General features: G+C 41.1%; 4 protein-coding genes across 8 annotated transcripts in view; 2 read left to right on the top strand and 2 right to left on the bottom strand.

The window, feature by feature from the left end:
- The window catches only part of LOC118430486 (solute carrier family 35 member F6-like), a 16,015-nt gene extending 12,310 nt beyond the window's left edge, over positions 1-3,705 (top strand). The window contains exons 4-7 of the mRNA XM_035841388.1: positions 636-786; positions 1,245-1,481; positions 2,121-2,231; positions 3,127-3,705. Of these exons, the coding sequence (XP_035697281.1) occupies positions 636-786; positions 1,245-1,481; positions 2,121-2,231; positions 3,127-3,605 (978 nt within the window). The 3' untranslated portion in view covers positions 3,606-3,705. The remainder of the gene's footprint in view (positions 1-635; positions 787-1,244; positions 1,482-2,120; positions 2,232-3,126) is intronic.
- Positions 3,706-8,173: 4,468 nt separating this feature from the next.
- On the bottom strand, positions 8,174-11,123 carry LOC118430160 (kelch repeat and BTB domain-containing protein 8-like). Its single transcript, XM_035840869.1, has 3 exons — positions 10,922-11,123; positions 9,998-10,401; positions 8,174-9,373 (listed from the first exon to the last, which is right to left on the bottom strand). Exons 1-3 carry the CDS (start codon positions 11,121-11,123, stop codon positions 8,174-8,176), a joined length of 1,806 nt encoding a protein of 601 aa, XP_035696762.1.
- Positions 11,124-11,546: 423 nt separating this feature from the next.
- Positions 11,547-16,153, top strand: LOC118430445 (kelch repeat and BTB domain-containing protein 8-like). Its single transcript, XM_035841318.1, has 5 exons — positions 11,547-11,785; positions 12,078-12,346; positions 12,787-12,944; positions 13,584-14,460; positions 15,215-16,153. The coding sequence occupies exons 1-5, from the start codon at positions 11,584-11,586 to the stop codon at positions 15,536-15,538; spliced, it is 1,830 nt and encodes a 609-aa protein (XP_035697211.1). The 5' UTR covers positions 11,547-11,583; the 3' UTR covers positions 15,539-16,153.
- A 79-nt stretch (positions 16,154-16,232) lies between these two features.
- LOC118430444 overlaps positions 16,233-27,550 on the bottom strand; it is a 28,397-nt gene continuing 17,079 nt past the window's right edge. For all 5 annotated transcript variants that reach the window (XM_035841312.1, XM_035841314.1, XM_035841317.1 and 2 more), the window contains 5 exons: positions 25,411-25,539; positions 24,296-24,959; positions 21,976-22,063; positions 18,376-18,508; positions 16,233-17,800 (listed from right to left, as the gene is read on the bottom strand). In XM_035841312.1, the coding sequence (XP_035697205.1) occupies positions 16,934-17,800; positions 18,376-18,508; positions 21,976-22,063; positions 24,296-24,959; positions 25,411-25,539 (1,881 nt within the window). In that variant the 3' untranslated portion in view covers positions 16,233-16,933. The remainder of the gene's footprint in view (positions 17,801-18,375; positions 18,509-21,975; positions 22,064-24,295; positions 24,960-25,410; positions 25,540-27,550) is intronic.

Here is a 27,550-nt window from a genome sequence, read left to right as displayed (position 1 = left end):
CGGCTACATATAGCAGCGAGAAACAGAACTCCAGTCAGAAGCTCTGAGGAAGGTGTCTGATAGACACTGAAACGTAAGCAAGTAAGTTTAATTTTGGTTGTGTACAAGAATTCTCATATATCCTGAAAGATTTTTCATTTGTCCAGACATTAGTTTATGTGATTGATCTTAACGATGAATCACAGACAGACAATGCGAATGATAGATCTTAAATGCCATTATCAAATACATATTGGATGAATCAAATACATGTAGGATGAATGAGGTGCCCTCAAACAGAAAAATATTAGCTTTCATTTTTCTTGGAGACATACATCATGTATATAATGTTAAGTACAATGCAACATTGACTAAGATTTAAGAAGCCACCACTATGTGATAGCTATGTGAATGTGGTAGCAAGACAAGGGTCACATGCTTGCTCTCTCTTCCATAATAGCGTAATCGTGTAGGTGCTGTGTGAATAAAACTCCCCTTGAATCAAGCTGCATCATACCTTTGATTCTCTCATCAGTAACTTCATGATCAACAATGGTGAACAGATTAACCTCTGGATTTTGTCTATAATAGTACTGTAACCATAGTTTCATAACAGGATAATGTGAAATTTCTGACATTCCTGTTGTGTCTTCCAGGCTTCTGGCATGTTTATTGGAGAGTTTTCCTGTCTGGTGGTGTTTAAGATCTGGGTGTTGTACCACCGCTGCGCCAAAAAATCCGTGGACGTCGGGAACCAGAAGTTCAACCCACTGGTGTTCCTGGCTCCTGCACTGTGTGACATGACAGGTCAGCAAAACAATAAATACTAGCAAGCCTTGTGTAAAGCTGTACCTCAACTAACGTTGTCCTCGTACCTCAATTAACTTTGTCCTTGAAATCTTTTTACTAGTAAGCTCTGAAGATAAAATGCAGGCTTTCTGTATCCACAATTTTTCCAGGTTAGAATACATAAGTGGAATGGCAGCTGAAAACATTAGAATTAATAACACCAGCTTGTATTTCAGCAACTACTTATATGTACTACACATTAATGGTATAACAACAGGCCATTGTTGCTGATAGTGCAGTATTGAGGCTGGACTTTTTCATAACTTTAGAAAGCACAAAACAATTTGTCAACATTTCTTATGGAGCCATTGGAAATACAAACTGTTAGACAACAAATATAGTGTTTCATGGATGTGTAATAAGCTATTGATGTTAGAAAAGCTTTAATATCTAAAGACAGATGACTGTTTTTCCAGGCACTTCCCTGATGTACATCGGACTGACCCTGACGTACGCGTCGAGCTTCCAAATGCTGCGCGGTGCCGTCATCATCTTCACCGGGCTGCTGTCTGTGGCGTTCCTCGGGAGGAAGCTTGACTGGCATCACTGGTGTGGGATCTTCTTCGTTCTGATTGGTCTGATCCTGGTGGGCGTGTCTGACTTCATCTTTAAGACTCCGGAGACTGGTGTCAGCACAAACGGGGTCATCACAGGTCAGTCTGGCATGGTCTAGATCTCTGATTACAAAAATTTAATGCAGTGTGATCGATTGGACAGGATTGCATTTTTGTGTATCTATTAGGCTTTTATTTTTCAATGTACATTTGTATGACTTAGCAGGTGTCTTGTTAGAAGTTTTTTGTATTCATGACCAGGAGTTGGGCTATCATGTAGTTTTTGGGATGCCATGTTACCCCAGTTACTGATCAGGGTTGAACAAGTTTTCTAAAATCCACTTGTCCTATCGGGCAAGCACATAAAAAATGTACTTGCCCGAACCAATTTTTCACTTGCCCAAAATTCAAATGTCACTGTTACTAGTATATGCATTTTCACTTCCAGCAATGGAATTCTCTGTAGACAATTGCTGATGTCATGACTGTAAAAAGTAACAAGTATATCAAAATTGCACTAAAATCAATGGAAAAATCTTGCCCGATCGGACAAGTGGGGTAGGACATGCACTTGCCCGAACAGCACTTTCACTTGCCCTGGACAATAGGGCTAGTGGACTTGTTTATCCCTGCTGATAAAACAGGGTCATCATTTCATTTTCTCATGATCTAAGTCTATGTGTGTGTGTTTTTTCATGTACAGCATTTACATATCTTTAATGATACATGTATTTTCAGGTGATTTGCTGATCCTGATGGCCCAGGTCATTGCTGCTATCCAGATGGTGGTGGAGGAAAAGTTTGTCTCAGGACAAAACATCCCACCAATGCAGGGGGTGGGCTGGGAAGGTAAGGGTCCATTTGCATACAGGGTGGGTTAGATAAGAAACCCATAACACATTACAGAGATAGGCTGGTTACATGTATACAAAGGGTGGGTTAAGTTGGAAACCCATAGAGATAGGCTGGGAAGGTAAGGTTCCATTTGCATACAGGGTGGGTTAGGTAAGAAACCTATAACATGTTACAGAGATGGACTGGTTCCATTTATACAAAGGGTGGGTTAAGTTGGAAACCCATAGAGATAGACTGGGAAGGTGAGGTAACATTTGCACAGAGGGTGGGTTAAACAAGTAACCCATAGAGAGATAGACTGGGAAGGTGAGGTTCCATTTGCACAGAGGGTGGGTTAAACAAGTAACCCATAGAGAGATAGGCTGGGAAGGTGAGGTAACATTTGCACAGAGGGTGGGTTAAACAGGAAACCCATGCAGGGGTAATCTGTAGAGGTAATGTCCCGTGTGCATGTAGAGTGGGTTAAGCAGGAAACCCATACAGGTTGATAGGATGGGAAGATGGAACTGGAACATGTTCACATATAGTTAAGCAGTCAGAAAACCCATGCAGGGGCTAGGTTGGGAAGGTAACAAACATTATACAATTGCAGTGTGGACTAACTAACCTGGGAACCTGTGTAGGAGATAGGCTGATCTGAATCTGAATCTTATCTGAAAGAAATTAAATATGTGTGGGGAAAGAAGTAGTCTGACAAAATGAATGTCACCATATGAGCATTGTTGTTTCTCAGTAAATGTACTTTATATCAGAGGAGTGTATAATCTACTGAAATACAGTATGTCACTGTATTTCAGTAGATTATACACTCCTTCATGTGGTTTCTTGTGGATTCCTGTGGTTTCCGGTATTAAGGCTGACCGCCTTATATCTGCTATTTCCTCCACAGGATTTTTTGGTTTCACCGTGCTGACCACTCTCCTGTTCCCGTTCTACTTCATCAAAGTCGGCCCTCCCTTCGGCGCCAATCCTCGCGGTGTGTTCGAAGACGCGTTGGACGGCCTGTGGCAGATAAGCAACAACAGAAATATTGCCCTGGGTGTTTTTGGAACCATCATCAGCATTGCCTTCTTCAATTTTGCAGGCCTTAGCGTTACCAAGGAGATGAGTGCCACGACGAGGATGGTATTGGACAGTGTCCGTACTCTCGTTATCTGGGTGTTTAGTCTCGCTGTAGGGTGGGAAGACTTTCAGTATCTCCAAGCGATTGGTTTTGTCATCCTCCTATCGGGAACGGCAGTGTACAACGACATGTTGTTTGTTCCGCTCCTGCGTCGTTTTGGTATCCTAGGCCCCGCGCACCAGGTCAGTCTTGATGAAAAGAGGCCCCTCATTCAAGATAACGACGTTGAGCCAAATTATCCGTAACAATTCAGGCACATTTCTTAACAAGTCAAGACATATTTTTAATAATGATTTATTGGCAGATTGCCACAAACCCCCAACACTGGTGCAATAAAGGGAGTTTTCATATGATATGTTCTTATATTGACAATGATTCAATTTCTGACTTCTGAAATTTTCCCTTTTTAAAACACCAAAATGTTAAGTGTTGGTTCTTGTCCCAACTGATTTTGCATTTTTTGGTCCTTGCCATAATACTAAGCTGAATGAAATCCTTTTGGGATTAATTTTCAAAAAATGATTTTACTTTAAACTGCCCTGCATTTTTTTAAACGTTACTCACAGACATATGGAGATGCTGTGTTTAAGTAAATTTTTGTTTTTAAAGTGGAAATATTTGTAAATAGGGGAGCCTAAATGTCAATTGATCTGTTCAAGTTTATGACTGCCATACAATTATCTGTATATCACGTAAAGACAAGGCCACAAAATCTATTTCCTTGGGTTTTGGACATTTTGAAATAAGGAGGCAAAAGAGCAACTAAATTACCTGAGAGAACAGTACTAATCATACCTATTTTCTTAATGTAATCTCAAGAAAATAGATCTGTTGGGCCTAATCCGAGCTCAGGATCATGACGTTTACAGCTTTTTATAGACACAATAACATCACCAGAAAATATGTATCAACAGTGTATATTGTAATATAGTGTATATTGTAATATACACTGTATAACATTATTTCCTGTGTGTCATTTGACAACTTTAAGCAATGTCTACCAACTGTATACCTCAATGTAGGATTACCAGCATTCAAGGAGTATCAGCAATGAAATGTCTGTAACCATGCCAGGTCCACTTTACCCTATAAAGAATTGTGGTAATGCACACTTCTGTGGGCGGTGGAAGAACGGAAACAATCAAAGTGCTATGGCCTTATCTAAATAAACAACAGAGGTGAATACATATCAGCAAAAATATATTGGAATCATAGTAGAGCTATTTTCATACCTCGCATACTGTGAATTATGTGTTTTTCACAAATGAAATTCTATGGATTTTATTCATTATTTTGCCCCCTGTAAAGATTGATGTTTAAAAAAAAATTATTTACAAACATTATTTGTACATTTCTGTAATCTAATATTTCTTTAAGAGCCGTGACGCTATCAGATTATGAATATGATGGTGGATAAATAGCCACAATGGAATGATGTTAGCCTGGAGTCCAGCCTTGTCAGGTTTGTCTGCCCTAGTTATGCTACTGCCATGAGCGGACCAAAGCTAAGAAGGCTGGATACCATGCTAGAATGATGTCATGTACATTTATACACTTGGGGAAAACATGCACCTTCCTCTGTTCTGCTCTTGGCATTTGGATCAAATAAACCAATGTTGTGTTCAAATGTGTCTTTGGTATTTCATTTTGATATTTCATTTCATGCTACATGGGGGGCATATTGCTTAATACTAGATTCAGTAGGCTCGGTTATGCCTGATGTGCTAAATTCAGGAAGTCAATTACGCAAGAAAATATGTTGCCGACTGGTACTCGTAGGCGATTATATAATTACAAGGATTTAAGAAAGGGAAGTGTTCCTAAGGGTGAATCAAAATAGTTTGTCTACGTCAGACGGAAAAACGTAGGCTAAGGCGGTTATATGTGCTTATATTATTACTAACTACATTTTTGTACTATTATATATTATTACTAACCTTTAGTAGAATGGTTGCGGTACTGTACATATTCTGACACATAACAAATAAATAAATTTCCAAGACATATCACAAACAAATTGAACAAAAGTTCAACAAATACAACGTATATGTGTCCTTGGTCCTTGCTGTAACCAAGGAGCTTTTATCAGGATAAAAGCCCCTTGCTGTAACAAACTGGCATAACTCCTTTTCTTTTTGACAGCTGTCGAAAATTGATATCATCCATAAAATCAGTCAGTCTTGCCTCAAACGTAAACTTACGATAAATTACACAGATGACAGACAGGTCACAGGTGTGCGGTATGTTGCTCTTCTTACCGCTATGAAACCTATCTTTCGACACTATAGAAACTCAACCCTTTAGGCTTTACTTTCCTTTAACATGAGGCAATTGAGTTGTCCCGTGTACGTTGTCGTAAGTCTACCTTCCCCGCCCCAGTTACCAAAGGTAACGTTATGTACTTTCACACCGTTTTACCTCCTATGTTAACCTGGATATTTCAAAAGAGTGCCCAAGACAAATGGTGAGCTACAATGTAACTCAATGAAATATATCTAGTACGTGAAGCTATGCGTAGGTCGAGAGCATAGCGATAGATACTAGTAGACCTACAGTCGCCCGCGGCTAGTGAAAACGACAGCTATTATTTAAGTCAACCTGTTTTCACTGCATACCATGTCCATGGATCAAAAGCGACGCCTATTAATTAGATGTAGTACTGCAGCAGTACCGGCGCACCATTAAAATTAGTCAGTCTTTCTGCATCACCCCTACACAGTTCTCCCTCACGATGCATTCATACTCTTCACACACACAGAGAAACACCAACACAAGTGTTAGGATGGGCGCGAGTGCGTGGACACCGCACCGCATCGCGTCGAATAATTAGATGTAGTACTGCAGCAGTACCGGCGCACCATTAAAATTAGTCAGTCTTCCAACAGGCTTATTTGTTTGTGATAAGTCGGCGTGTATCGATTGTTGATAAGTATGTTATGTTGTATATGGTAAGGTGACTATTTTAGGACAAAAACTAACTTAATTCAGTCAGTTTTACAGCAAGGTATAACAGGCTGCAATGTTGTTTTAGTATGTCCATGTATGTAGACTCGGAGCGTACCAGGCCGCTCTCTGGGCCTTTTTTTTTTGGCTCATAATACACTTTTACTGGCCATTTATTTTTGTACAGGGTCGCTGATTATCGGCCGCTAGGTCGAAGCTAGATCAATCTAAGCTACACCAGTCTAAGCTGCATTCAGTTTTCTATGTACAACTCCATGAGACACACTTGAACGTACACGATTTCACGCGTTATTTTCTTGGTAAAACGGACCCTTACTAAAGTTCACAGAAGCGGAGGATGGTACTGGTTAGTCTGTGTAACGCAAACTCCGCTATCCGGAGCTTGTAGACGCGCGGCAATGTACGACGGGCCTGAGAAGCGCGATTAAATCAGGCTAGGTACTGGTAGACGTGTCCATTCAGCTTGATAATAATAATCTTACAGAAGCAAATGTATACTAGTATGCCATGGATTGCAAAACAAATATTGGAAAACGCACGTGTGGATGTATGTGTGTATTAACACAAGATACACAATGGTGGAGTTCTACATCGTCTTGCTCATCAGCTGTTTAAAAGTCAATCAAATTAAATTAATTTTTTCTGTTTAAATCCACATGTAGATGGCATGTATGCCCACATGCACGGTAACGCTTATCTTTGAAGTTTCGTTAATCGAGCGATGCGCACATTTGATAAAGCTTGGCAATTGATGTTTTACGTTGTGTGGTTTAATAGAACTACATATTAGATAGAGATGGAAATGTAAATGCTCTGAAATTTTATACGATTGACCTTGATGATAAAATATGTTGCTCCTACATTAGCCTATCACCCCTCAAATAATTTCTTTTCCACCTTGACTGTCATTCATTCTCTTGGTACCATCATCCATCCACACAGTGCTCTAGGATCATCTTTCAAACTTCTCATCCAACAATATTTTACTTTGGGTATGTTTTAGGAAATTAGCTATAACAGTAAATTGATCCTCGCTGTTTGTCAAAATATGCAGTTCTATCGACAAGACGATGTACCTTTTTTTATCTACCATGGGACAAATTTTGCGTGTGTTTCTATGTTTTGTTTCGAATTTAGATATGCAGGTTTTGACCGAGAAGAGTGGGTAATAAAGTGTATCGTGAATAGTACAAAAATACAACATCTAATCCCTATCAGGTAAAAAAACAATGAAAAATATCCTAAAGCTGAGATGACAACAATATGCCAGTACACAGGATGTTTATGCATTTTTTACCAAGACATGACACATTTTATTAGAAGATATAAAATGTATTGCGGAATGACTATACTACTTGAGTGAATTGCATCTAACATTACAAAGAGTTGTGACAGTACGACAACACAAATGTCTTTTTGACATCAAAACAACCTTTACTCTTATACTATAAATGAGTTACATTTTTATAGAGATTATAACAAAACTATTTTTTCACTCATATCTACTTATCATAGTAGAATCTAACATGGAAAAACTAAAAATATTATATCAGCTTTGTGTACGTTATCATCAAACATGTTACATGGAATCTTATAAATAAACACAAATCTACCTTGTAGCTCTTTGATCAGAGTAACATCACAGTACAAGTATGTAAAAAAAAGCTTGAGAGACTTGTTCAATGCCTTTAGGCATCTTGACACAATGATTGGTGATGACAGTTTTACATACTTTGCTACAGAATCACGATTGTTATTCTGTACATTCTGAAAACTAGACATAGATCCTTTGTGGGCTGAAGTCTAATAGCACCAACGTAAGCTATTTTTTGGATTTGAACTTCTCTGTCTATGTTCCATCTATCTCATGCAGTGGATCTTTGAAGAGTTCTCCGGTTCCAAGTCGAGAGGCAAACAGTTTTGCAGTGATACAGTGGAACTGTGTGCCGATGTAATACGTGCATGGAATGTGCAGGGCCAACTCCCACTTGTTCTCCACTTCACTAAACCTGTACCCGACTATCGCCACTCCCTTGTACGCGACCAACACGTGAAGGTGGCCCAGGAAACTGACCAGGTGCGGTCCTGAGTCCACACTGCTTGTTGTGATCACACCTGGAACTCCCGTTGTGTCTAGCTGTCTCCATTGGTTACGCTCTGTGCTGTAGGCGTACAGCGTGTCCTGTGATAAGCAGTATATGGTGTTCCTGACCCCGACAACCCCACGGATTCTGTCCACAGTGACTCCGGAGTCGGCCAGGCTCCACAGTTTGGTCCACTCCTCTCCAATGGAGTTGTAACGGAAGAGGAACTCGCAGCTGACGGCGTAGATGCACTTGTCAACAACGGCGAGCATGGTGTCCGTGAACACAACGCGGGGCACAACAGAGAGAACCCTCCACTCTTGCAGCCGCGTGTCAAAGCAGTGCATGTTTTCTGTCTGACCGGAAGAGAAGAAAAGGTAGATTTTATCCCCCACTTGTGCGACGTACGGATTCTTGTAGTCGTGTCTTGAGGGAGGGGAGGCCAGCTGAGTCCACTCATTCTGTATGCAGTCGTACTTATGGAAAGACGGGTACGAAGTTTCGGGGAAGGCAAAAACGTAGATGCTCCACTCGTGAGAAGAAACCACTCCCAGTGGCAGGAGGGATCCCACACATGGTTTAGTTGTGCTGTACACCCTTCCATCCCTGGTAAAACATGCCAGCTCATCCGCTTCAATGTCTGTCTGACCAGCGGTGGCAACGCCAGGCTCGAGTCTCTGCCGGGCCTTAAACACGACCACCATCTCCTCCGCCTCCCCAACTCTGTGGTGAGCAGAACTCTGCTGCTCCTTCCAGAACTCCACAGCCTTGTCCATGGATGTCATTGGTCCATCCACCTCCTGCTCCAGCTGAGACATAGTGATGTACTCCGAGATCCAGTCCACATCGCTGTCCCGTAGGAGAGGAAGCCGTATGCAGGTCAGGGCGTCCACGAGACTGTCTCTCCTGGAGTTTGGTGTGTGCATGATCCAGCTGATCACTGCACTCCACACTGACATCTCATCCTGCAGGTAACATGAAGGGTTTGTTAAAACACATGGCCGTGTTGGTATGGATATCAACCATCAGGGAAACAATACTATAGTAACATACATGATGTAGTACGTTTACTTTGGTTCTGACCAAGGAGGTTATATCACATAACCTTCTTGTTCTGACAAACATTATGAACAGTGCTGCTGTTTGTATACTGTACAACATAACGCAACAATAAATGTCACCTCGCCATCATTCAAATGGAGCATTTTTCAACATGATATCATTAATTGTACTAGTAGATGTACACATTCTTTGCTGTGTATCAATCATGGACTACTTTAAAGTGCTTCCTAAGTATATCACAAAAAAATTTCCCGATTACATCCAGCCATAATAGTACCAATCATTCAATAGACATACATGTTTGGACAAAATAAACACCGTTTGATGCTATTGAAACTGATAGTGATACCAAGCCTTATGACTAACACTCTTTTAAAAACCAGAAAGGTAAACGGTAAAATAAAAATGTAAATTTCTATGATGTGTAATGTAAAATAAACTTGACCAACTGAAACAACTTTTAATTTTATTCTGAATGAATTGCTTCAACAATGTACCAAATTTCATGAAATGATTCTAAGACCTACTGATATTGCTAGGTCATCGCTGCTGAGAATGTCACACAGTTGTCCGGGGCTGAGCTGGAAAAACTCCTCCTCCCGTGAGACCTCCCCAAACCTGCTACAGATGTACTTCAGACTCCTCTCTCTGAGCTTCCGGGCACCGAACATGTCCGCAAAACTGAAGATCCCAAAACAGTTGGAGGAGTCGAGCTGTCCCTCCATGTACTGTAGACAGTGCTGCAGGATGAAGTCTATCTGGAACAGGTCCGCTGCCACGTAGAGTTGCTGGACGTTATCGGAGGAAACACGGACCTCCCCGCTGTACGCGTAGTGGACGACCTCCTCCATGGCGGCCACCTCTACCTTCACACCTGCGGCTGTATCGTCCTGTAGCTGGATTTTCTCCTGACGGCTCTCCGACAAGTTTCCTTTTGTGTTACATGTGTGGAGAGAGGATTTTGGATATAAGAGTTCAATTCAAACATACTTTTAACAATGAAACAATGTCAATACACCAGTAGAGTCTGGGACTGCTGTGTACACTGAGAATGTAGCAAGTGCTGTAAGCCTCTACATATCAAACATGATACAGGTAATTAATAGCAGTGCAACTTTATGTACATGTTCTGTTTAAGACAATACTTCATAAATCTAACTTTGGGTTGAAAATACATACGTTCATAGCTAATAACTTGTTCTCTTCATCAAGTTCATGAACCTTTAATCCAAATTTCAGACTGTATTTCTGAATTCTAATGACTATCCAGATATTCAAGAATCAAGATCGTCTTCTCACTGAATATCCAGTCCAGCAAGGAGAATAAGCAGTATACGTGTATGCAATAGTATTAGGTCAAAACATAACAATGGCACACAAACACACATGCATAAACAAACGAACGTACACACATAACAAGTGCATGCGCCTGCTCAAAACGAAAAGCTGACCTGTGAACATCGCGTGAAAATACGGGCTGCATGCCGCCATTACAGCCCGGTGGCAGTGGAAATCTTTCCCGTTTACGTTCAGGACGACATCCACCAGCTTCTGTTCCTCCCGCAAGGTCCTGAACCACGCGAAGGAAGTAGAAAAGTGGTCAGAATTAAATTTGGACATTCTGAAGTCGTATTTTCCAGCCGAACCCGCCATCTTTCGTGTTGGTTCTACCATTGTCAAAATGGGGGTAAGAAACTTGTTTCGCGAAAGCTTGAAAATGTTCTTAATCAAGTTAAAGATACATTAAAACACTGATAATTTATAGTAAAGTATATTTGCATTAGATATAGGATATATGGAGAGGAATTAGTCAAGATGGAATTAGGTTATACTTAACTGCACTAACCTTCAATTAATGAAATCTTCCTTTCATGATTCGACGATACCTTTGCCATCAGGAGGGTTCTTTGTTTAATAGTGTGATTCCAAAATTCATATCAGGTAGTAAAACTAAAGATACATATTTCAAACAATTATATTGAGATTAATTCTGTTGTTGTTTGCTCATGTATAACCAAATGGTGATAGCTCACTTTTGTTGTTTATTTTATAGAACTGCCCTCTTACCCATATTATAGTGGACTAAGCCATTGTTGACTAAAGATTGTCCAAGATGGCTGCCGTCGACCCAGAAAACGCCACCGCGAGCGTCCCATCACTGAAAAGCCTCGATGAGAGCTACACTGGACGCTTTCTCGCCAGTGTACACAGCCTGTGGAAGAGTGAAAGCCTTGCTGATGTGTATTTGGAGGTGGAAGGGCGCTCGTTTGCCTGCCATCGCCTGGTTCTAGTGGCATGCTCGCCTTACTTCGCAAGTAAGCAAATTTGAATCATGATTCATGAGCTCAAGCTCCGACTCAAGTTGCACCCAGCTACTTAAGTTGGTTGGACGTCAATGTCTTAATCTTAATTCTAGGAATCTGGGACATTTGCACTCTTATCTGCTATGTATTAGAACCCAGAAGCTTTGGAATCAATAACCTATAATATATATTAAACCATTGCCACCAGATTTGAACCATATTGAACGATAATCAGGATTCGCATGCAGAAGTATTGATGTACATATTATACTTACCCCTCTTCTTCTGTGAACCCCCATCACAGGCATGTTTACAGGAGGCTTTAGTGAGGCCAAGCAGCAGACAGTATCCCTTCAGGAGATCGATGCCAGCTGTATGGAGGAGATACTAAACTATGCCTATAGTGGCACAGTGCAGGTCAACAGGACCAATGCCAGGGAGTTGTACCTGGCCTCGGACCTACTACAGGTGGAGCATGTGCGCAGCACCTGTCTACAGTTCATGATGAACCAGGTGGACAGCAGCACCTGTATGATATCCTACCAGTTTGCTCAGGCCTATGGCATCACTGAGGTAAGCAAAGATGCTTCAAGTGACATTGTCTTGGCTTAAAGTAATACCAATACAGATGTGTCAAAGTAGCAATCTCAAAGCAAATCTCTACAGTGGCAGGACTGTTCATAGGCAAAACAATATCCATCCATTCACCATAGGTTTTACCCCTTGACTCGAGTACTTTTCTGCCACTGTAGAGATCTGCATTGGTTTGCTAAAAAGGGGGGAAAACATACGGTCCCCAAGAAAGTTTCAGACACCTTTTCAGAATCATACTGACATTATCCATTTACATTTATAAGCCATAGCGCAGCAGCATATCTTGCTAATATACATGATATATGTATATACAGAACAGTACCCAGAGCGAAGTACACCTATGTGAATGATCACCAACAACTTTGTCTTTTTGGTATTAAGGGATGGTACATTACTGACCTAGATTATTCTTTTCCTAGCTTCTCAAGGCAGCAAAAGCTTTCATATGCAGCAAGTTCGCCCAGCTGTCCCAGACAGAAGAGTTTTTGGAACTCCCTTTATCAGAACTGAAGGACATCCTGTCCTGTGATGACCTTGACATTGAAGATGAACTTGCAGTTCTGCAGACCGTGGAAAGGTAGATCTATTGTCTAGATTCCATCTAGTATTAAGACTGATATAAAGGTGGGTTGCACAGAGAGAATTCTACTCCTGCTTCTCACTTTGCTAACTATACTCTATACAACTAACGTTATATGTACTAATTATTAGCCTCCAGTCCCCCTACAGAGGCAGTGCTTTTTGAGAAAAGGCCTATGCTAACTTTCAATAGAATATCAAGCCAGTTGAAGAAAAGTACTTTCAAAACTGGCCAAAAAGGATTACTCAAGTGACTAATAAAATCTGGTCTATGCAGACCGGTGATGACTGTTGACAGTATTGTGTGAATGGAAAAAGGCACACTGGCCAGTTGGTCCTTAGGTAGAGATGGGCTCTTTTACAGACATATGTCATTGGCACAGGGAAATAAGTGACTTATAGTTATATATATATGGCTATTTTCTACATATGTTTAGGGTTCTACTATAATATCATCATCATCTTTGCTGCATATCAGTGTTCGCTGAGGTGGGCCATTATAATATGATATAGTTATATTGCAGTTTTTGCATATTGCATATTGCACTTTTTTGGCTCCAGTGTGGAGCACAATTTCATACATGTATGTTGTGGCCACTAACACCAATTTTGTCTCCATCACTTTGTCTACTTGTAGATGGATCAAACACAACACTGAGGAGAGGACGGCCTATTTGGAAGAGGCTGCTAGTCTTGTACGTTTCAATCTCATTCAACCTTCCAAGGTTCCAGATCTCTTCGCTCACATGCCAGCAGTAAAAGAGATCAGGGAGACAGGCCTATGCATGAGGGGGTCAAGTCAGGGTAGGCTTGGTATGGATGCCAAAGAGATGTATGTGTTTTTTGGTGGTGCCGACCCGATTGATCCGTATAAAGGCCCCAGAAGAGGACCGATGGCCATAGGGGCGTATGACCCAGAGACAAGGATTATGTACCAGCTGACAAACCCGGGTACCGAGTGTCCTTCAGCCATCATTGTCGACATTGAGCAAAGCATCCTGTATGTCGTGTACATGTCTCACCTCCAGCGACGGTTTGTAATGTTCGATTCTGTCAACAACCGTTGGATTGAGAAGGCCCCTCCCCTTTACGAACACAAAGTCCCCTGTGATTTAGCGCACGTCAGCAGCAAGATCTATCTAATCGGAGACACAAACGATAACGAAAACAAAATGGAGTGTTTCGATCCAACGTTAAACCAGTGGACTGCTGTCAGACCCTTCCCAGAATACCTCGGTGGCTACTTTTTCACTGCTAGTATCGGTCAGTACATATATGTGGTCAGCTCAAAGTACTTTTACCGCTACAACGTGAGCACCGATCACTGGTTCAAGTTGACGAAGATCACTACTCGTATGTACATCAATGACGCCTGGGCGCACGGAGGGAAGCTGTACTGTGTTAATGAGGGTATGACACGTATGTGTGTGTACAGCCCAGAGACAGGCGGGTGGAGCCAGCAGGACATGCTGGAGCTGCCAGAGGCTGCGTCTGGACAGCTGGTCAGCTATCAGGTTAGTCAAGAAATACTAGTGCTTCTAGGTATGTTTATGAAGGTTAGACTTCAGGTAAACAATATTCAAACACAATTCAATCTCTACAACTGGATAAAAAACGGATATTTACTTCTGAACGTTTTGAGTGACATCCATCACTCTTCTTCAGCGTCACTAGAATGAACTAGCAGAACAATTCAATACAAGTACAGCTAACTAGAAAAACTGGTTTAACCACTAACTCGTTAGGATCATTTGCAAAAAAATCACTCAAATGCAAATCATGTTAGCATAGTATCCATAGTATAGTGCTTCTAGTGCTGCTGATATGTCACAAGGGCCCTCTTCTCAAATACATAATATGTTTGGAACGATTTATCATCATTCAACTTTAAAGTTATGACACCAAAATACAACATTTTCTTATCATCTGTTCTAACAAGAACATTATTCAATTAAGATAAATTATAGTGCAATTTGTAATAACAGGAGGAAGGTGTTTATTTGGGCAAATGCTTATGCCTACATTAATAGAATAATACTACAGAATACTATAGAATCATACTGTACACTGTTGTGTAGTACACATTGTTGTGGAATATAAAAAGAAAATGTTGTACTTTGGTTTTGTTTGGTCCAGTTTAAGCAAATGTGCAGAGAACTTTGTTTTGAAAGCCAGACCTGTAAATAGATAGTATGTCGGTTTCTGTATTATTTCAATCGAAGATATCTCTCATTGCATTCTGACTTTTTGCCCTTTGTGTTTACCCAGGGCAAACTGCGTGCAGTCATTGTCCCGAGGAATACGGACCGTACCATTGATCGTATCCAGATCCACACCCTGTGTGAGGGGCCCGGGGAGGCTACATACTGGGACCACGAGGCTTACTGTCTGCCACCGGTGTGCTTTGAGTACCAAAGATTCCTGTGCCTTAACGCTCGACTCTTCCCATCACGCCTGAGTCCGGGACACGAGATGATGCGTACGGAGAGTGATGTTGATGAGAACAGTGCCCACAGTTTCCCCGATACCTCAGAATCCGAGTCCGACGACTGGGATGATCATCAGTATTATGAAATCGGAGATCTTTTCTAGATTTACTGTTCTGATCAAAACATATGTTGTTTTCACTTGTTTATTGTATAAAAGTTTATTGTTTTTTTGCTTGGAATTCCTATTTTTTCTGGAATCTTTTAAATCAGATTGACATATTTGGTATTACATGAAGAACAGACTTAATAGAGTTTTGTACTTTAACAACCTGATAGACACTGCCTTCGATAAAGATGTGATGACATTTCAGCAAAGAATATCATGGTGATGAAAGTAGGTTTTGCTTAATTGCTCATGAGTTAATTAAAGAAAACAATTGTGTCATACATGTTAAGAGGCTTATGTAGCCAGGTATGGCATTTTAAGATCACTTAAGCTGTAAATGCTTTTCAAGTTTTCATGATTCCATATCTGTAAAGATTCATAATGCTTTTGATCACTGAGCTCTTTTTTACACATAGAGAGAAAGATTTTCACCAGGGAGGAAATAATGATAAAGATTTGTTTTTGCAGTTATGTGTGAATGGAACAATGTCATCAGAAGGGTCAACTACTTTTGCAACAGCAATATGGTGAATGTATAGGCTTGGTATTTTGTTACCTGGTTCAAGTTAAGTTCACATTTAGTTCATTCAGATCAAAATCATATATACTTCACAGTTATGTTTGATACTTGTTACATGACTATTTCCTGACTTACAGAAAGATGCGAAGTGTTGAAAAGTGTTTGTGGAATGAAATTATATTAGAGTCTTTCTTTATGAACCACCAAAGCTTGCTGGTCTTGTAAAATTGTGGGTCTTTAGAAGGGCTTGGGCCTCATGTTTGTAAAAAGCAACACAATGAAAAGATCAGTATTTCATTTTTTGGGGTTTGTAATATATGGTTACATTTACATCATAGCACTGTGCGGAACTTGATTTACACTTGGACATCTACAGAGGCAACAACATACAAAACACATTTTCTAAGCCACAGACATAGTACTGTATGATAGAAAATCTAGAGTCCTGAAATATACACTTCTGCACTTCCCCCTATTATTCGAGGGGTCTGTTTGTTAAATACAGCTTATAAATTGTAGACGTTAAACTGTACGAAATCAATAGAGCCAGAATGCGACAATAACAGTAATACGTATGGATATAAGTTGGAAACAAGGCGTCCAGCGCAGAATATGAGCATATGCAAACATCATGCACTAAGTCCTCACGGAGGAACTGTAGTATGTGGCACTGAGAGATTGTTACTTATACATAATAATGTGCAGCAGTATTCTGCAGATATGATTATAGAATATGGTGGATCATCATGGAACTCAGGTACTAGGTAACATGGTGTTACAGCTGCCTAACAGCACCAGGCATGGTCGTCATGATCTCCCCAAACTTATCATGTGTCAAGAACTACCAATGATACTTTGCTAGTTATTTTGCACTATAGCTCTGTGCTCATCATCCCAGTTTCATCCTCATACGTGTCCTTCAGCACTTCTCTGTCCTCGTGCTCGGGAGGCAGGTTTTCCGCAAGGGAACGCCTGAAACTCCCATGCCCCTCAATAGGGGGCGCTGGAGTTCTTCCCATCGGCTTCCAGATCTCCTGTAGGTTGAGTCTCTCTACAGGCTCGAACAGAGCCTGAGGGGAAATGCCAAGCTCCTCGAAAAATTCAGGCGGCAATTTTTTCATGTCCAAAGGTAGGGAGCCGTGGTGATACAACCACTTTGGTCCTTCAGGTACGGACATTTTGGGGTCCCGTCCTCCTCCTGGCGACTTTGCTGGGAAATGCAAAGATCTCACTTTCACATCGCTGCTACTTGGTATACGCTCCCTTTTCGGGGCTTCATCTATTTTACTGTCTATTAGATTTCCTATGGCCTTCTTTTTCGATTTGTCGTCCAGTTTCAATCTATTTTCTCTACTTTGCGCTGCGTCTATACTGTCCTTGGAAACCAATGACGCGTCCGTGCAGTCTTTAGCGGCTGATACCTGATTAGAATCTCTCCTTAACAGCGGAGAGGTATCGTCCCGAAGAGAGTCTACTCTTCTTTTGGCGTCCGCCATACTCTCAGTTTCGGAGCTTTCGGCGGGCTCCTCTTGTGTGTCCACGCTAGGTTTTGCGTAGTAAGCGGACTCGTCAGACCGCGTCTGCGCATGTGCGGAGACTGGCTCGCTGACGTGGACGCACTGATCAGGTATATGAAGCTGAGGGACGACGGTATAGGGATGACTGTCCTCAACATCCGGGATCTTAGTGGTTTCCAAGGCAACGGTGTCGACCGTCACAGGCTTGTCGCCACGTACCCCCTGTAGAGAAAATATTAGACGTTTCATCAACCCTCAGTCGGAAATGTTTCTTATATTCCGTACGCGTGAAGACGATTACTAACATAAATAATATTCAAAAGACAACCTGTCACACCTAACCATTGCACATCTGACTGCAAGCATTGCTTAAAGCTATCAAATAAGGATGACCCTACAGTACTAGATGGCAACGAGTTCAATTCTACAATAGTTTAAGGAAATACGACGATTCAAATTCAGAACCTCTCGTGACTTTGTGATACATGTTCCCTTGTCAACCTAATAAAAAACATCTCCGACCTGTAAATGCAATATTTTTTTGTTTTGTTTGGAAGCGCTAACATATCCTGTCTCTTGTTAACGTATAAACCACAGAAAATGTGTCACAGTAGTATGTTGTTTTTACATAATACGTTACTGCCATACACATTTCATATCTTTACAATGTGACACAAACCATTCAGACGAAAATTATGGCGAATCAACACATATTCAAAGTAACCGATAAATCAACGTAAAGTAGCGGGAAGCAAAATAAAACAAAACGGTGTACGTCCACCTCACAACACAAGTACCTGCCTAGAGTTGACAGAGGATGTTCGGGAGGCCCCGGATGCTCGCCGCTCGAACTGCGCGTTCTTGTGGGACTTGCGCCTCCATTCTCGCTCATTCTCACGTCTTTCCATTTGAGCCTTGTTCCAACGATTCCTGGAAAAATAGGAAAGTAATAGGAAGTAATTCTTGGAGTATAGAAGGATGATTTGAAGTTATAACTACTCTTGTTTTCGAATCGCTGTTCTCCCAGTATCACTACCACTGCGTTTTCAGTTTTTTTTAAATCAATCTGAGTTGAAATATACCATATTCTAGTGTACTGATGTTACAGTCTCGTGAGGGGTCACTCCGAGACTATCGGCTATGAACATTGTACTTATACAGATCTGATTACAATTTTAGAATTGTGATGTCACTTAGAAACATGTTTAACAACTTTATTATGGGTAAACCTTCTTGTTTGACACACATTTCACATGCCACGACCCGACTGTGCATACAAAGCTGTTCAGCATGATGTAAGCGAAGTTTATTTGCAAGTTCTTGCCCGAGGGCTAATTGCAACATGAAACATACAGAAAATATAATAAACATGTATAAAATGAAATACTTTGGTAACGTTATATCATCTAAGACTCATTCCTAAGAGATGCCAGAAGATCTTCTTAATTGTTCCACCCGGGGATGATTAGAGAGACTTGGAGAAACATGATCTTCCCACGGGCCTCCTTTTCCCTACTCGTTAGATTGCGTGAGTGGTCGACATATTCCATAGACGCGCCGGGTTTCCTGCTATTTTTTGTTGTTAGTGAAGGGTATTATTATTTCGCATGTTGAATCTCTTTCTTGTCGGTCTAGAACATGCTGATAGTGAATAAGTTCTACGTGCCATGCCGATGTGATCGAGAAGCCGGCTTCATGCCAACTTGTAGCGTCTCATTAACCAGTGAACGTGATAGAAAAAAATATGCTTCGGAGAATTAGATAAGAAATTGGTTACCGTTTGTTTTTCATGTTTTTCTGTCGCTTCTAAGTGAATTCGTTTGACCCTTCATCTATTTGCCCTAAAGCAAACTTAATCATACTGGGAATGATTTGTTGATATTCGGATAAGTTGACTCTGAAGCGGAAAGTGTTTGATACAAACGTTGCCTGTCCGTGTGCAGTCATCATTTAGCATTAGCTCGCACATACACGCCTATGGATTCTGGAATCTCTCTGGGTTATTCTATCAATAAACTTAAACCTAAGGTATTTGTAGGATTTATAAGATAGTACACGGAATCCCTCCAGAGAAACACCAACTTGCCCAGACCGTTTCATCTAGTAGTAACCACACCATGCATCATCCCATATGTACTAATGAAAAATTCATGACCGAAAATCCCTGCCGCCGCTCGCAGACCCATTATTACACTTTAGAGGCGGTGCAAACAAATGGAAATTAATGGGGCGCAAGTCACCGCAAATCTGAGGCAGGTGGCGGGAACAGTCCGCTAAACGTGATTGACAGGTGCAAAGGACGTTTTTTTGTAGCCACAGGCCCGTACATATCATGAGGCAAACGAAGCTCACAATACTACACGTATTTCCGACTTCACCTTCTATACGTTCATTTACCATTGCCATATTTTGATGTAACAGACCTAAATCAGCTTACAGATGTGCTCTATGTGGGAGAGACTGTCATTCAGGTATAGAACTGTTTAGCCATATCCAACGCTGTACGTCTGATATCAATACATAAAGTAAAGTAAATATTGACCGAAGGAGGCCATATATATTTTGATGCTTTTGATTTCATCCAATAGAACGTCTTTTAGGATGATTACATTTCGCATGTCCGTCCTGATAGGATCTGATGAAGCATTTCGCGTATTTGACGATCCACAGGAGGGTTGGCCACTACTCTCACTCTTTGAAAATTCTTTGACTGGGCTTTTTAAAGCATCCTTCGCCTTTATGAAGAGTGATGTCGCCTAGATATAAAGTTAAATGGCCTTTCGCTTGTTAGATCCCAGGCTGATTCCCAGAGCACGCAGGCACGTTGTGAATGAGGCGGCCGTAAAGAAGTTAACGTGATTTACAAGATCACGTCGGGCCATGGGAAGGACGTCCATGAGTCGTTAGTATTTACTTATGTTGAGCCTGAGTTAGATACGTTATTTCTCCTATGTTCGATTATTTACGTTTTATGTTGTATGATTATTGTTCATGTTGATTGAATTGTCACAGGGCTCCCTTGGAAATCAGTCTGCTAGACTGAAGGGACTACCCTACAAGATCAATAAATAAATAAATAGAAAAAATGCAAGGTTTTCAAGAGGCGAGAAAAGAACATTACTAACAGTTAAAAATATCTCCATTCTTTCTTTATTCAATTTTTTTAATTTTGATTTCTTCAGCTCTTTCATTTTATGCCCAGTAGGACAAGCCCTGAAACTCTCTTCCTTACGGGCCCAACTATTTCACGGTCAATCTATATTGAATTGCTTTATAAATTCCAACTTTTTACTCTCTGAACTACCGCAATAGCTAACCCCATACAGTTTTTATGAGGGAGGGGGTATCGTAAGTTATTGTTTCATTTTCCTAACACAACACGAATCAAAAGGTAAATAGATAGACCTATATGTTTTACCGTGGCGCCACATCCCGATATTTAATGAAATATTTTCCATGGCGTCATGATGGCGTCATCCCTGCTATGTGCGTGCTAGGACTCTATACCGCTTCTTTTATTTAATGGCTGTAATGTGACTCGTAGCAGTATTATGTCACTTAAGACCTGCCCAATTTGTGCTTTAATGGTACACCGCCTAACTAGATATACATTACGCATTCAATCTTCCTGAAAGTAACGAGTCACGTTTTCTTGTGGGGCGTTTTATTTTTATTCGGCAAGGCGTTACGATATTTTGTTTTGTTCTGTTTTGTAAACACTGTGTTCAATACACACACCTCGATATCGTGTCATTCTATCTGTTTACTATACACTTAACTGGTGACATTGACGTTGAATTATGCATGAATGTATTGAATTGCGAAAGCAATCAACGTCTGATACCTTGCATTTGTGGCAGTGATGACTAATACGCAACGTCCCTGCTTCCCTGCCCTTGGTGCTGAATGACACTCGCGTAGATATTCATGTATGTGTCTTTGGTGTCAAATGACATCCACACTGACAGCAGTTTCTATGTCGGTGGAGCTGAATGATATTCACATTGACGTGCTAACTCGCCCTTGGTTCTGAACTACATTTACATTGACACCCTTGTAGTGTACCTGGTTATTACAAACACTCAATTCTATTACAAACTTTAATGTCTGTTATCTTTCCCGCTCATTCTGAATGACATTCATGCTAAAATTCATTTTCCTCACCCTAACGTTGAGCGACGTTTACACTTCTGAATGTGCTTTTTGTAAGTGTAAGCACAATTGCGAATTTTCTTTAAGCTAGCTTGAATGTCTCCTAAACGCTCGTACAATATTATCCGTTCGTCCTGTAGGTTTCTCAGAGAAATTTTTCATTGGTTTACTGGTCAGTGTTGTGACTAGTTGCCCGACTGTCTGGAGGAACTGTAGAATGTGTGATAAATCTAATTATAACTTACCATATCCTAACGATGAAGCCGGCTACGAAGAGCACACCAATGATGGAGAAGGAGACAATCATCACAGTCTTCTGGAAGTCAGATAAACCTAATGGAGGGACGGCAAGAGCAGCAGTCGTATTGGTCTAAATAGTGTATCCGTTTGGTTGTCAACTTACCACTAATCGGATTTGGCCGCCCGTGTGGCTAAAGGTTTTACTAAGCAAGTAAGACATAAATTGTTAAAAAGAAATGACAAAGCCTGGACGGATTAGTCTTTGTATCAGTATGTAGTACCAGCAACAGTATAGATGTAGACACTGCGTTTCAGACAGTGCATTTACTCGGCGACTGTAAGTGGACAACAGAGGGGCAATGAAGGAATGGGAAAAAGTGATGTTATGAGAAAATACAAGATGTGGTGAAGAAACATTCTACGTATTCTTGCCTGCTGTAGATGAAGTCAATGTCATTGTATGGTACGTAGGTTGTTGTGAGCTTACTGTCTCGTCATCTGTCTTTTCGTGTTGAAGTATTCTGTGAAATTTGTTCCCGCTCATATTAATGACATTCCAAAGGAACATTCAAAGCTAGTGTAACCTGATTGTATGAAACATGGCCCACAGACATGAAAGCACCTTCTTAAAAAATACCAGCAGACAATACTGCCGACTTAAACCTCGTGTTGTGGTGTAGACGGACTACTTCGATCGAATGAAAATCATGTCGAGTTTTCTTAAACATTTTAGGGGCTATCCAATCCATAAATGTAAAAAAAAATAGGTAATATCATATTTGAAAAGGTGTTTCATTAGAAATTTGTCAGGACTAACTTTCACAATCAAACTAAGACAACAAAACTTGTCACAGGAGATAACAGACATTTGCAAAACAAACAAACCCTTTCGTCTCATTGCTCTTATGCTCTTCAAACAAAATGCAGTTTGTTATCAGCCTGGTTTATCCACGAAAGTACCATGATGTTCGTACATTACTGGCAGCAATACACGCTTGATGTGATGTCTGTGTAGCGTAAAGAGCCCGGAGGATAGATTCACCTTGTGATGACCACATGTAAGACCAGGTCTTAATAAGGTGAACGGGAATCCCTCAGTGATAAGAACTGGATCGAATGTTTTTCCATTCGAGGTTGTCTGAATCTATGAGGGTGATCTTGTGTAGCTGAGGTGTTAGCGGGATCAGATTATGCGTCCTCCCTAATGAAGTCATCTGTACGGAGGCTTCTATCTATTGCCAGAGACGTGGATGGTAGTCTGGAACGTGTGATAGGTGGAACCTATGTCTATCGGCGTGCGAGGCTGTTTGATATACATGGAAAGTAGTCTAACCATGCATTAACGGGTCTCAAGGTTTATGGTAGCGTGAAAAAACAATGACGAGATCTTGAGATGGTTGTGAAATAAAGTGCTGGAACAAGTTGGACAGCATGGATCATGAAAGCTACTCAACATGCAACAACATCAGTACTTAGGCTGCAAATATCATCATTACTATTAATGTAACTATCATCATTATTATATTTAGATATTGCAAAAGTGGTTACATTTGAATGACAAATTGGTGTGAAGGTGAACCACACGTTGCCAGGGAACTAAAACTAAAGAAAATGAATGCGTCATTATTTCGAGGAACGTCCGTTTTTTATGTCTGTATCGAGATGAAAAAGTGCTGAGTTTGTTATGATAACTGGTTTACTGGTTTGCCATAAAAATGCACGACACCAGTATGCCTTTGAGAGAACCACAAACATGTGAAACGTAATACTTTCAACTCTACAGACTAATAGTATTATGTTTCTCTGAATTCAAACTATATTTAAGTTTGAACTACACACTTAGTCCTCTAAGACCATTGTTATCTATCTCGTTCCTAAATAGGGTTGAAAATCGATTTTTTTCATGGACCTTTCCCATGGTGGATCTAGCATCCCTTTGGGTAAAGCCAGTGTCAATACGACTGAAGGATATCTTAATCCCTGGCACTTCACCATTGCACGGTAGCGGGTAATGGCGCGGAATGGCCTTTGCCTGGACGTGAATAAATTATTCGGTCACCTCTCTAGAGATGGCAACGCTCTAAAGCGAAAATACTTTTACAAGCAAACGTTATATGCTGTCCCAAAAGACGGGTAGTTTTTTTGTTGCTACGCGATTGCTTTTGCTATAGTTTACACCTGTCTCTTGTATTTTGTATCTGATAGGTTTGAGATATGTTGTGATTTGTACTATGAAGACTACAATGAAATATATATAAAACCTGAACCTCTTTTGACCTATTCCCCACGGATGGACTAATTTGCCTGTAAAGAATAGAGTCTTACCCTGTTCGTCATCGTACCACGCCCAAGTTGTGGCATTCGCTGGAGGCAGCGTCGTCTGGTTGTCTATGGCCGGAGTCGTTGGCAGCATATTCGTAGGTGAAACATTCGTAGACCTTGCCATACCCAGGTGCTTCGTGGACTGCACAGCAGTCAGTCTTGGAGAGAACGTGGAGGAAAATCTGAGGAGCCCCGTTGATGTTTCCTTCACCGTAGATGGGTTAGCTGTTGTAGAGGTAGAGATTGTACTGAGCATTGCTTTCGACGATGATGTTGATCTCTGTGAGGTGGTGGATTTTGGATTTGTGACCGAGGCATACGGGTCTATACCTGTGCTTGCCCTAAAAGTCGAGGATGTGGAGTTGTTGTTGTTGTTGTTGTTGCCGGTAATATTTGGAGATGTTGTTGCAAATCGTGTTGTTCTCACTGACGGTGTGCTGGCATTGGTCGCTGCGCTGCTCAGGTTTGCCGTGGTAGTAGCTGACGTTGAGACAAATGATGACGGCGTCACCGCTACCGTTTGATTGACAGCTGTGGAGGACGAGACGTTAGCAGTGGTGTTGAGAGTAACGTTTGGCGGGGAGGTTCTGAAATTGTCCGTCGGTAGTTCAGTCGGTAGAACCGTCGTCTCGTCAGCGGTGATATTGCTTCGTTTCTGCCGCAGCAACTGTGTAAAACAAGAGAACATCAGAGATTCCTGATATCAACTATTGTATACACGTCGACCTTGGTCCGTAGAATATGAGGCACCCTTAAATTGCCCTTAATCGTTGTATAAGCTGCAATAGAGGCAGACTATTACGCCCCCACAGCCATGTACTGAGCCTTTATGATTGCTTAACAACATCTCAAAGGGAACCAGACAGATGGCTACAGAGTACTAAACCAGGGACCGTTCGTTTGTGTGCACAGCTATATATAGCACTAGCATTACCACACACACATGGCCTTAGAAGGTTTGCCTTTATCATTTATCATCCCTGGGGCACTTTCTTTGATCGCAGGCCTATGTTCCATGATAGTTGTATAACATTGGGTGAAATAAGCGGCTGGTGTAATAAAAAAAGTCAAACACTACAGCCATCCTCTGATCACACGGAGAGATGAAGGACACTGACCAATGAAGGGCTGCCCCTGAGTTCCGGATGTAGTATGTACCCAGAGACCACAATGCTTTGCGGGCCGTTGGATGATATCGATGTGAGGGAGAGACACGTGACCAGACCCAGGAGTTCAGTCAGTTCCATCTAGTGTACAAAAACAGGTGAAAATACATCAATGGTAAATTCATATGCGTATCATTTGAGGGGGCGTGTAGATTTGTCTCATATTACTATGGAATGTCTATATAGCTTCTAAGATAACTCTTCACAAAAAGAGATACTTTTACAAATATAACTTCTGATTCAAAGTGTAAAGGTACCTGTCCGTTTTACAAACACGATGGATAGGCCCACTTAATTGCCCTGTTATTAGTATGGATGAAAAACAATACTGTAAATGGATTTAAGTTCGCGGGGATTTAATTTCGCGGTAGCGGGCAAAATGGCTTTTCGTGGTAGCACCATGCACTGTAATCTCTTACTGCTATGGATTGTTCGCGGTGGTTTTAAGTTCGCGGTGAAGCGACCACCACGAAAACCGCGAACACTAAACCACCGCGAAAGTTTCTGCATTTACAGTACTATGATGCGTTGCTGGTCTTCAGGTTGTTGAACTCAGCTAACATACGCACATCATATATTGTATATACATCGGAAATGTTGTGATATCAACACCATTGTTATCCGCTTTGAGATGACATACTATTGAAAGTCATTTTAAACAACAGTCTAAAGAAACGGAAATACAATGACGTTAATATCCAATCTAAAATTCAAGAGTTAGGTGCCTTAGAATTTGCAATGCAACGTTCGACCTCTAAAAGAACACTTTCTGTGACTTTCCGTTACTAATATCAGGTTAAGGGAAACCTGCTGTGAGAAATAAAGACAGGAGAAAACATCAATCAGAAGAATAATGAAAAATGTCTGAAAGCTGAAGTATAAAGTAAAAAATATGTAACCCATTCATGCTATTTGATCTAATTACAACTCTGATCAGATACCAGTCTTTGTCGACATCCTGTCCTCTTAAAACTGTCCTTTAATCACAGACGTGCTCGTATCAAAGTAATCATTTGCAATCACGTGGCCAATGAACTGATTCAGAAGTAACGATCGATTGCAGGTTCGCTCAAAATAGCACCAGTGGAGTGCCAACTTGTCCTACAAGCACTTTCACCAAGGTTATCTCTCTACATTACGTTTTGACGTGCTGTGAGCGACAAGGATCCCTTTTGCTATATAAGAAGAAATGGAAAGTCTTAGATTGAGGATACTAGGAAAAGACTCTTCTTCCTGCATAACGCTGTTACCATAACTGTATCCGGTGTCATCTGAAGTAGAAATAATGTTGACGTGTGTCTTCTTACGTGTTTTGCTACTTTTCTCTTCATAGTTTCCATTGTATCTATCAAACTGAATGTTCTTGTGTACGTTGTTAGTTTTTACCACCCACTGGATGCAATGGTGTTTTTATTTCTCCATATTTGACAACCCCACGCTGTATGCTCCATGTCTAGAATTGTACACCAGGGTGCTTGTTACCGCTCATCAGTAATGGCGTCTAGATATGCCCATTTAGGTGCGCCCTGTTTGGTATACCGGTAAGATGGCACTAATGAGGCGATGTAACAGCAGAGTACACAGTGAGCCATTGCAAGCACATCAGTTGTCAATAAAAACGCAACGGTTTTCTCTTTGAAGTAAAACCATGGCGTGGTTTAGTCCTATGCATCATTCCACAATTGAAAGAACTACTTTAGATTTTCCCGGACCTAGGCATCTTTTTTTGCGCAGATCTAAAGTAGTCGGTTTCTCAAGCAAACGTCTTGGTTCCCCAGCATGTGGTTCTAGTTGGGAGGGCAAGCTAATTGGAATTGTCTTTGGTTCTAAATCGTATGCTGTGTCATTTCTTTTCGCAGTATAATAGAGTCTTCTTCAAGTCTTCCGTTGGTGAACATATTAATGGACACACACGGCGGCTCCGTGAATGGCATTAATGGTATGTGTACTTAGGCTTATGTAAGTCCCGAGAGTCAACCTGGCGTGGCAGATCGATAATTCTTCTCGCTGTTCTGTGTCACCGCTGCAAAAGGTGGTATCTCACTGCACTTGGGGCACCGGTGCGGCACTGCGGGGTTCGCTCACTGCGGCA

This window comes from Branchiostoma floridae, chromosome 14, assembly GCF_000003815.2.
Source record: "Branchiostoma floridae strain S238N-H82 chromosome 14, Bfl_VNyyK, whole genome shotgun sequence".
Classification (NCBI taxonomy): domain Eukaryota; kingdom Metazoa; phylum Chordata; class Leptocardii; order Amphioxiformes; family Branchiostomatidae; genus Branchiostoma; species Branchiostoma floridae.
The sequence above is the reverse complement of the archived record's forward strand: the minus strand, read 5'-3'. Positions and strand labels throughout refer to the sequence as shown.